We start from the raw sequence: 11047 nt of genomic DNA on the forward strand, positions 1-11047 counted from the left end.
TCGCATAACTAAACCACTAGTGCTTCATCTGAAGATGTATCTTTTAGAAATTTAATTAAATAAGTCATTTATAAAAAATTAAATAATTAATTGATTACTCAATAAATAATTAATCGATTAATCAATAAATAATTAATAGATGAAATGATTAATCAATAAATCAAAAATATCCTTGATAGCCACATCACTTGGTCACTCATGTCCAAATATTAGCTTCCCAGCTCAAAAGGTGCCTGAGATATTGGCCAAATGAGAAAGAAAATAAATAAATGATTAATAATGAAAATAAATAAATAATAATCATAAAAAAATTAAATTATTAATCAATTTGGTCAGAGAACACATAAACTACCACTATTTCATCAGAATGTGTAACTTAAAAAAAAAAATTTTTTTGTCATTAATCGAATAATTAAATAATTAATCGATTAATTGATTAATTAATAAATCAAAAATATCGTTTGCAGCCAAATCACCTGGTCATTGGCATGTCCAAATATCAGCTTCCTAACTCAAAAGGTGCCTGAGTTAATGGTCAGAAGAGAAAGGAAATTTGATTAATTAAATAAGTATTTAATTAATCGCTAATAATTAAATAACTCCTCAATTTATTGATTAATCAAAAAAAAAAAAAACGTTTTTGACAAAGGACTTGCTCACTATTTTGCCGAAATTTCAGCTTCCTAGCTCAAAGGATGGCTGAGATATCGTCCGGACAAACAAACAAGAAAGCAACAAAACAAGAAAGAAAACAAGAAACCAGAGTGAAAACTGAGTACTCTCTTTCAGCGTGCGTCACTGCCGAGCCCCCTTTGGTGCCCGGCAATGACGATTTGCAATGCCTGGAGATGGCATAGGAAAGGAGCGGTGTACAATAGCGCAAAATATGTATTTTATGGCGGCCATTTTGAAAATCCAAAATCTGTCTGTGCAAATGCCAACATTGATTTTCGGATTCTCCATGCTCTGATGATTCCAAAAATGTACAGGTTTGCTAATCTCCCAAAGTTTTGAACGAAATTATATTTGTTAACATAGTGAACCTGACTAAAAGATGAGAGGGTTCGTTTTGACAAAACTCTTATAAATTGAAGAAATGTTGGCAATTTTCCATGATGCAGGCAGGTGCTTTGTAGGGAAGAATAGACGGTAGAAGAACAGTTTTTTGTTTTTTTTACTATTGGAACACTCCTGGGTGAATATGGGGGGGGGGGGGGGGACAGAGGGATGGATGGGTAGACAGAAGTTTGGGTGGGGTGGGAAGACGAAGATAGCATTCGAGAAAAGTAGGGGTGGGTCGGTGATCAGGTAATAATTTATTGTGCATTCAGTGAAGGGATTTTACCATGCAGTAATGCGAGCAGGAATAATAAATGAATGTGCAGTATTTGATGGAGTGGAGAGTGAAGACAAGAATGAAGAACAAGTACGAGTAACAAAGGGCCGTCCAGGCAGACCATGTTGTACAGTTAATTTTCATGAGAGTCGACTGTACATATTAATTAGAGAGTTCATGGAACACCTTTTACCCCATGCAGTCTTGAGAGAGAAAAAAAAGGACATGGGTGGGGCGGGGTCTACGAGCGGAAAATTTGATTGGTCGAGATCATGTAAAATGCCGTTAGATTTTGTCCAGTTACTGCTAAATGGAAGGGTTTTGAAAAAGCGAAAAAGGCGATTTGTGTTCTTCAAATTAAGATTTAAAGGCTCGAGAAAAAAATCCTGGTTTACCACCGTTGTTGCAGCGTCTTTTACACCACCTTATTTAACACTTTACCATTATTTATTCATGCCTGTTCTTTGTGTCTTTTATGAAGTCCCTAAAATCAGTAACGCAATTAAAGCTTTAAATATAATTTTGCATATTTTGTATAAGTGTGGAAATGTTAATGATTTTGCAATGTTGTATCTGCTTTTCACTGCTTATTTTTTTGATTTTGTCTCATGATCTTTCCCATGCTCCTCTCACGTCTTGCTTTGAAAGGAACCGGCCTTGTATGGAACTGGTTGTCTGGCAGCCACCTGAAAGCATTTTGAAGCATTGCAAAGACAACATAGACAAATTTACTTCAACTACAGATTGTAATTCTCAAAAAATACCCACCGCCGTTTCTGAAACTCCACCAGCTTTGGAAATACAGGAGAAGAATCCAGTGGATTTGGGCACGCCCATGTCTATTGCTCCCAGTCCTTGTCTTTCCTACGTGGAGGAAGAAATGGAACTATCGTGATGTTTTATTTGTTTGCCCAGTCTTGGACTACTAAGCCAGACAGATGGCCTTTGTTACTCCCTATTTTACCCCTCCTTTCCCAGCATTGAATTCATTCATTTTTCTGTGTTTGGACTTTCTTTTTCCAAGGTCGTGTCCACGCATCTCCTTTGACAGGCTTTGGTGGTAGATTTTGCTTGCTGATTTGAGTGTTGAATCGGGAGGCATTCAGAAAGTGTCTTGCTTCGTGCAGTGGACCTTGAGAATCTTGTGGTCTGCTGAACATTTAGAGGTCTTGTCCGGAGGACGAGAGTCGTAACTATAATTATCGCTCCTCGGTTTCTCATGGTCAGGATAACTCAGTTACGCTGAGTTTTCAGTGTCCCACCTGCCTGCCCTTCACATGGACACATTGGTAAAAACTCGCCATTCTTTACTCTGTTTTGCTTTTTGTCATTTTTGTTCATTTTTTCACTTCACTTTTTGTTGTTTACAAAACCAAATCCAACTGTGTTTACCAGTCAGTGTTTTGTGTTCCCAGGTTTTTGTGATAAGACGATAATAAAGATGCATGTATTTACACCTGAGGGGTTGAATTATATCAGTTTGTGTATTTGCCACATGTTCTGATTGGCAGAATGTTGCATTGACAAATCTTGTTGAACGGCATTGGTGGAATTTTTTAATTTTTACAAACACCATGACAGAATTTCCTCTTTTTCACATTCTTATCGTGCTTTTGGCATTTTGGCATCACATTCTTATCGCTTCTGTATCCTCCCATTATTGCTCTTCTACCTTTTAAGGGAGAATCTCACCCTCGTTATAAATGGGCATTCCTTCCCTGCACACCTTTGCAGTCAATTGTCTGCCAGGACAGGAGAGGAGTTTTCTGAGACGCAGGACAGGAGTTGAACTGCAGGCAGTCCCCGGGTTACAAACGAGTTCCGTTTTTAAGTCTGTCTGCAAGTCGAATTTGTATGTAAGTCGGAACAGTTACGTACGGTTCACATATAGTGTCAATTAGTCAAATGTTTGTCTTGGTATATAGTATATATTTTACCTAAAACATCTATAGGTATAAAAAACATTAAAGAAACATTTCTTAAACTGTTTAGATAGAAAAGAAAAGATAATGATTAAAAGTTAACACTTATTCCAATTGATGTCTTGCAAATCTTGAAACAATCATACCTTGATATATCTCTCCGAGATGATGGGCCTGGTGTTGGAGAGGATGGACCTGGTGCAGGAGAGGATGGACCTGGTGCTGGAGAGGATGGACCTGGTGCTGGAGAGGATGGACCTGGTGCTGGAGAGGATGGACCTGGTGCTGGAGAGGATGGACCTGGTGCTGGAGAGGATGGACCTGGTGCTGGAGAGGATGGACCTGGTGCTGGAGAGGATGGACCTGGTGCTGGTCAATTTTCTTAAAGTAAACATCAAGGGTGGCTTGAACAGAGCTTTTCTCATATTTCTCTTGTCTACCGCTCCCCTTGGAGCATATTGGTTTGGGAGGTGGTGGTCTGGCTTCAAACATTCCACTACATTTATACTTGTAAATTAATCAGTGGCTCCTTTGCCATAATAATATGGCAGATCTTTACGATTGCTCATTCTGGTTTTCTTAGCAACTTTGTTTATCCTAAAACTTCCTCATGACAGGGAGATGACTCGTCATGCTCACTGAGCCCTGCCGATAGAGAGCGCTCGTGGCTTGCCACTGCACCAACCTTTAAACGATATGAAAGGTTGCGCAGGTACATGCTTAGATGGACTGAAGGGATTTTTTTCACCCACCACCCAACTTTATATCAGAAGAACTCTGAAACAACGATTGTGTTTCTGCTTTCAGCAGCAAGACGGAAAACAGTTACTGAAAAACTTGTGCTTTTAAAAATATAGGAATTCAAGGCTGTGAATGTAGACTGCAATCTGGCAATGGTACAAAGAATCAAAGTTAATGTAGAAATATGGACGACATGAGAAATATGTCAGTTCCTCTTGAAACACTGGGACGACGGTTTATAGCTGGGCAGAGATTCATACTGAGGGGAGAACGCTCAAAGGCAAGTGTGCATACCTCTACGTCTTAGGCTATATTGCCAGCCCATGACATGAAATATGGAGAACACAAAAACATAATTGAAGTAAGAATGGTGATTGAAAACCGGATTAAGATGTGATGGTACCAATTGGATTTTATCACAGTTAAATCGTCCACTGTCCTCAATGACAGAAAATACTGCAGTTGTAAATATTCATCCTTTCATGCATTACATGGGTGGCGATGTATATGGAGGAGCGGCTATTCTGCAGATTCAGTGGCATTTGGAGATAAGGGCAAGAATATTGTGTTTGGCCAAGATGCTGGCACACTCCTGCTCTTTAAGGTAGGGTCTTCAATGGAACCTTTCAATGTCCTGCAATGAATGTGAACAAGACAGCCAAGCCAGCTTAATGGGAAGAATGGTGTCGTCCTTAAATCAACGCTCTGCCTGTGAAGCATCAGATTGATGTTTTATTGCTGGTTCGAGTTTCAACTGGGTGGGGGTTATGAGAAGAACATGTGCATCATGGTGTTCATGGGTGGGGTTGGAGGGCTCCCCTCTGAGTGGAAGTAAAGTGAGTAGGAGAGACTAAAAAAACCAAAAAAAAAACCAGAGGCCACCGACCTTGTGCTTCGGCCTAATTACCGGATGTCAATAATGTTGACAACTTTAGATTCTCGGAGATGTATACGTGATCATGGAGCCCATGCCCAGAAGGGAGAGTAGTACTCACTTGAAGTGTGGGCAAAGTCCTTATTGGCTGTAAGTAGTTTTTGATTTTTCTCACAGGTACGTTTCCAAGAATGATGGAGATATTCATTCTGTGGCTGGCTTTGGAAGCCAGCTTTGTGACCTGGCCAGCCCAGGAGAGGGCATGGTTGATGGTGAAGCCAGAAGTTCATGAGATTAAACCTTTTACAGCAACCATTTGACTTCTGTGTCTCACTACCATGCTCCTTCAGGCGACTGACCCTCCATGATTCATAGATTATTAAACTAACCTGTTCCCCTTCTTAATCTTTTAAAATGCAGGCCGATTACTCACCTCCCATCTTTTTTTTTTCTTTTTTTTTTGGATACAGAATCGAGGCTCGTGGAAGGGCTAACATTTATTTCACAAACAAATCAAACAGACAAACAAAATATATAAAAAGAGGGAGCGGAAGACAAGATGGGGAGAGAAGGGGAAGCACACAAACACGACATTTGAGAGCAGGGAGATGTGTGGGAGGGAGAGGGCTTGGGGGGAGGAGGTGCGGGAAGGGGGGGGGGGGGGGGAGAAGTATAAAACACAAGGACACCAAGGACTTCCAGGACAGAAGTTGGTATTTCAACGAAGTGGATTTGGGGTTAAATTAGCGGGGGTAGAAAAGATCAAGCTTTTGGATGGGGGAAGATAAGAGATGGTGGTGAACAGCTGTTTTAAAGACCTGGAGGGTGGAGTGGGATTGAAGAGAGTGAGGGAGTTTGTTCCAGAGGTGGGGGAAGAGGGATGAAGGAGTGAAGGTGACCAGAGAGTCTTGATTTTGGCAGTTTAACCATAAGAGGGTTGCAGGCAGATCTTGTGCGACCTGCAGGAATATTTGGGGGACAGAGCCCAGAGAGAGCTGGGGGGGCAAGGCCAGAGAGGAGTCGGTAGAAGACGGAAAGACCACCAACCTGCCTGCGGTGAGTGAGTGAAAGGCCCTTGGAGTTAGCTTCATCGCGGGAGATTCCAATGATTCTGAACGCTTTGGTTTCAACAGCGTGAAGACGAGCAAGGTGTGAGGAAGGAGCACCAGCCCAGAGGGGAGAGCAGTATTCCATTGAGCTGCGGATGAAAGCCTTGTATGTGGTGAGGAGCTCAGGTGTGCCAAGGAAGGACCGCACGACGGAGGATGCCCAGTCGGCGACTGGCTTTGGAGGCCAGATTTGAACTGTGGTTTTCCCAGGAAAGATCATGGCAGATAGTGAGACCCAAAAGCTTGAGTGACAGAACTTCTTGAAAAGGGTTATTCAGAAAGTGGATGGGAGGGTTGTCCAGTCGGTCTTTTCAGAGAGACATAGTAAGAGTGTGAGATTTGTCAGGATTGAAAGACATGTCCCACTTGTTTGACAAGTGTGTGATTTTGTCCAGGTCTGCAGAGAGTGAGGAGGCTGCAGACTGCCGATCTGAGGGATGAGGAATGGAGCGACAGAGAGTAGAGTCATCAGCAAAGAGATAGAGAGGATTTTCAAGAGAGTCAGAGAGATCATTGATGAAGACCAGAAAAAGCACAGGGCCCAGAACACTGCCTTGGGGAACTCCATCCCGAACAGGAAGAGGAGATGAGAGAAACCCATTCAGGGCCACACGTTGACTACGACTAGAGAGGAAGTCCACCAGCCATGCGTGGAGATTTCCATGGATACCAAAGGAGGAGAGTTTGGTGAGCAGAGCGGGGTGCCAGACCGTATTGAAGGCACGTGATATGTCAAGGGAGATAGCTCTAATTTCCTGTTTGGCATTGAGGACTTCCACCCATTGTTGAGAAAGCAGAAGCAGCATGTCCAGAGTCGGGTGACCAGGTCTGAAACCAAATTGATGATCAGAGATCAAGCCATTGGAGAAGAGGAAAGATTTCATATCCGAAGCAATGATGGATTCCATGACTTTGCTGATAATTGGGTGAAGGCTGATTGGTCTGTAGTTGCTAGGATCTGTTTTTGCACCTTTTTGTGTAAAGCGGTGATGTTGGCTGATTTCCAAGCAGATGGCAGATGACCTTGAGCAAAAGAGAGGGTGAAGAGAACAGAGAGAGGGAGTGAAAGAGCGGAAGAACAGGATTTTAGGACGCGTGGGCTGATGCCGTCAGGTCCAGTTGCAGAATCAGAGTCGAGGGTTGACAGAAACCTTTCCACCTTGTCAGGAGGAAAGGACACAGAGTCCAAGAGCAACTGGGTATGGTGGTACAGAGAGGGATGGGTTTGGGACACAAGATTTAGAGGCAAACACAGAGTTGAGGCATTCATCTTTTTCACGTGCGGAGTCAGCCGTGTAGCCATTTGAGGTGAGGGAGGGGATGGAGGTGGAACAAACACCAGAAACAGATTTGACCAGATGCCACCAGGATTTGGAAGAGGGAGACATAAGAGAGTTCGGTCTTGAGAACGGAGAGATATTGTTTCCTGGCTCTCCTGAGGGTGGACACATACTTATTTCGGGCTTTGTGAAAGGAAATGAGATTTCCTGCCGTTGGATTTCCTTTCCAGGAGACGAAAGCAAGTTGTTGCTGGGCAACAGCCTCACCACAAGAATCCGTGTACCATGGACGGGAGGAAGGGTATGACAACTTAAGACGAAATGGGATAAATCTGTGCATGAGAGAGAGCAATTTACTTTGGAAGAATTCCGAGGCTGAGTTGATGTCAGAGGCAGTAGAGATGGGAGACCAGTCCAGATGATTGATGGCTGCTTGAAGACCGTGCCAGTTGGCTTGAGTGAAATGCCAGACTTGTCAACGCTGAGGAGGCTCTCTGAGAATGGTCAGAGATGTCCACTTTAACAAGCACATGATCAGATGAGCCGATTGGAGCAGAAGAAGAGCAGCAGACATTTTCATGGAAGTTGGTCATAACCAAGTCCAGAAGAGAAGATGCTCCGTTGACAGATCCGGGTCGGGAAATTGACAGATTGTGTCAGTCCCAGTGAGTCGCAGAAGTCCTTTGCTGAAGAGCCATGGCTGGTGAGAAAGGTACCCACACCCAGCCAACTGGCATGGTGACAATTGAAATCACCACATATGAGGAAGAGAGAGTTGGGATGGGTTGATAGGAGTTGGTCCATATTATCAGACAGTGAGATGTAGATGGAGTCATCACTGTTTGGTGGACGGTACAACACACATATGAACAAAAGGTGGGGGCGAAGGGGAAGCCGTAGCCAAAGGTATTCCTGGGGGTGAGGTGAATAGAGGGCAGTGCAGGGCGAGTGAGGAAGATAGTTTTTTAAATAAAGATAGCAACCCCACCTCCAGGACGAGGCTCAGGTCTATCATACCGGAGGAGGAAGGAGTAACCTGGGAGAGATACCAAGGAATCAGAGACATCATGAAGGAGGAAAGTTTCTGTTAAGCAGATCACGGCTGATTTGTCAGAAGCAACCTGTATGGAGAGATCAGTCAAGTTTGAGCGAAGGCCTTGGATGTTTGAGGTCCATACCGTTAATGAAAAGGAAGGGGGAGCATCGGAAAGAGAACGGGGGGGGGGGGGGGAGGGGTATGGTAAGATGTGGAAGAGGGGGAAGTGGTTGGGAGAGCTGTTGAAGGTGTGTCAGATTTCAGAATAGCTTGGAGAAAGGGAAGAATGGGGCGGACAAATGGTTTGATGGTGATTGGGTGAGGCACAGTGACGTGTTATTTCAGGAGGGGGAAGAGCGAGGCCGAAGGTTGGGGGAGATGAAGGTGAAAGTTGGACGGGGGAAGAAGCGGGGAGGACGCTTTGAGGAGGAGGGGTGAGAGGGGAGGAGCGAAGGAGAGTCTCGGAGGGGAGGGGTGTGGGGGGAGTTTAGGAGGGAAGGGGCAAGTGGGGAGATTTGAAAGGGATGGGTGATGGGGAAGATTTGGAGGGGAGGGGCAAGGGGGAAGATTTGAAAGAGATGTGTGATGGGGAAGATTTGGAGGGGGAACGGGGTAGATTTGGAGGGGAGGGGTGATGGGGAAGTTTTGGAGGGGAGGGGTGATGGGGAAGTTTTGGAGGGAAGGGGTGATGGGGAAGATTTGGAGGGGAGGGGCAAGGGGGAAGATTTGAAAGGGATGGGTGATGGGGAAGATTTGGAGGGGAGGGGCAAGGGGGAATATTTGAAAGAGATGGGTGATGGGGAAGATTTGGAGGGGGGAGCAAGAGGGTAATTTTTGGAGGGGAGGTGTGATGGGGAAGTTTTGGAGGGAAGGGGTGATGGGGAAGATTTGGAGGGGAGGGGGAAGATTTGAAAGGGATGGGTGATGGGGAAGATTTGGAGGGGAGCGGCAAGGGGGAATATTTGAAAGAGATGGGTGATGGGGAAGATTTGGAGGGGAGGGGCAAGGGGGTAGATTTGGAGGGGAGGGGTGATGGGGACGTTTTGGAGGGGAGGGGTGATGGGCAAGTTTTGGAGGGAAGGGGTGATGGGGAAGATTTGGAGGGGAGGGGTCAGATTGGATTTTAGAAAGTGTACGATTAATGGGAAACGAACATTTATTGCAAAATGAGTTTCTTGTGACCTTCGAGTCAAAAATACGTTTGAGGATGCTGAAGGAGGGGTGGAGTGCAGGAGAGTTTTGGGGATGTAGAAAAGAGGAACTGTAAGAGATGGAATTTTTTTTTGGAATGAATAGATTTGGTGAGCAAGTCGAAAGCATCCTTTTATAGAAGAAGAAGAAAAAGGTGTTGTAATATACGACAGAATACAGTTCTTCAGGGGAAAGTTTAAACATTTTTAAATTGAGCAGTGAAAACTATCGGGGAAAATGGAAATGGGGGTGAAACACGTGATCGAAGAACGAATGAACAAATTTTCGTTCCTATTTTCTCAATCTATTCTCACCTTTCCCTTCAGGGCTTCAAGGTGATGTAAGAGTGCCAAATAAGCTTTTACTTTTGCAGATGATGTCGAGCTGTGGTTAAATGTATATGGTCTTGAAGAAGATGAAAAGATCCACGAAAGTTTGAATACCTGGTGGGATAGAAATGGTGGATGGAGTTTAAAGTGAGGAAGTCGAAAAGGCAATAGGGATAAGGATTAACTTCTTAACAAAATGTACCAGTTTGTACTTTTCGATGCAAACTTGGGTGTAATACATGACTTTCAAAATGACGTAACCTGCCCCCAGAATGCGTGGTGTGCATGCGCAGAAACCCGAGGAAACGGTGGTGTTCAGGGCAATATAAAGTACAGGCATATATCGTGTGTGTCAGATGAGGATTGTTACCTGAAATGGCACACAAAACTTCTAAAAGAAGCCGAAAATACTTGGAAACGTACCTGCAAGAAAGTGGTGTGCCTCTGCACAACAAGAGAGTTGTTGAACTTTCTGAACTCGCCCAAAAGGCTGATAGCTTGCTGCTCCCCGTACTGCAAACTCTAGACCAGTGCAAGACCCAAAGGTTCGGAGACAGTTGCGTTCTCCCCAAACCTTTGACCATGCTGCCAGTGAGTGGACTTTGAACCTTGCAGGTTTACCTAGTGAAAACACGGCAGGCTTGGTCATTGATTTAACGGACATCTTCAATTGGAAAAACTTGGTGCCTTGGTTGGAAGCTTGGTGTTGGGCTAGCGACTAGGGTGCCAGCTTAGGATCCTAGAATCCTGGGTTCGAATCATGGTCGATTGCTGAATTAACGCCAGGGGGGTTGACTCAGCCTGTCATCCTTCCGAGGTCGGCAAATTGAGTAACAGTTCACTGGTAATTCCCTGTTTGTCGTAAAAGGCGACAAACAGGGTTGGCGGCAGGAAGGGCATCCGGCCGCAAAACATTGTTCAAAAAGGGGACCAACAAAAACAACAACAACCACGGTGCCCAAAATAGGCCAACCCCGCTTTGCGGGGAAAAATGGCCTCGAAAGGTGTTTTTTTTGTTTTGCTTTTTTTTTCAATTGGAAAAAGGATGCCGTCATTACCATCATTCAGGAAGACTTCCCAGAGGGAGACTTATGGTTTGGTTGCTTCTTACCACTGAAGGGAAGGTCATATCTGGGGTTTTTGAATGCACAGAGTGAGTTTAAAATGATGATATTGACAATTAATAATGTTTGGGAGGAGGGGCTAGGGGGTGCAAGTGGGTTAATATC

At 44.3% G+C, this 11047-nt stretch overlaps 1 protein-coding gene across 3 annotated transcripts in view; it reads left to right on the forward strand.

Annotated features, from left to right (window-relative positions):
* LOC137439930 (uncharacterized) overlaps nucleotides 1-2797 on the forward strand; it is a 57147-nt gene extending 54350 nt beyond the window's left edge. For all 3 annotated transcript variants that reach the window (XM_068136190.2, XM_068136189.2, XM_068136191.2), the window contains one exon: nucleotides 1985-2797. In XM_068136190.2, coding sequence (XP_067992291.1) covers nucleotides 1985-2231 — 247 coding nt within the window. In that variant the 3' untranslated portion in view covers nucleotides 2232-2797. The remainder of the gene's footprint in view (nucleotides 1-1984) is intronic.
* Nucleotides 2798-11047: the final 8250 nt, after the last annotated feature.

The sequence above is a fragment of the Myxine glutinosa genome, chromosome 14 (genome assembly GCF_964187855.1).
Source record: "Myxine glutinosa chromosome 14, kmMyxGlut1.1, whole genome shotgun sequence".
Classification (NCBI taxonomy): domain Eukaryota; kingdom Metazoa; phylum Chordata; class Myxini; order Myxiniformes; family Myxinidae; genus Myxine; species Myxine glutinosa.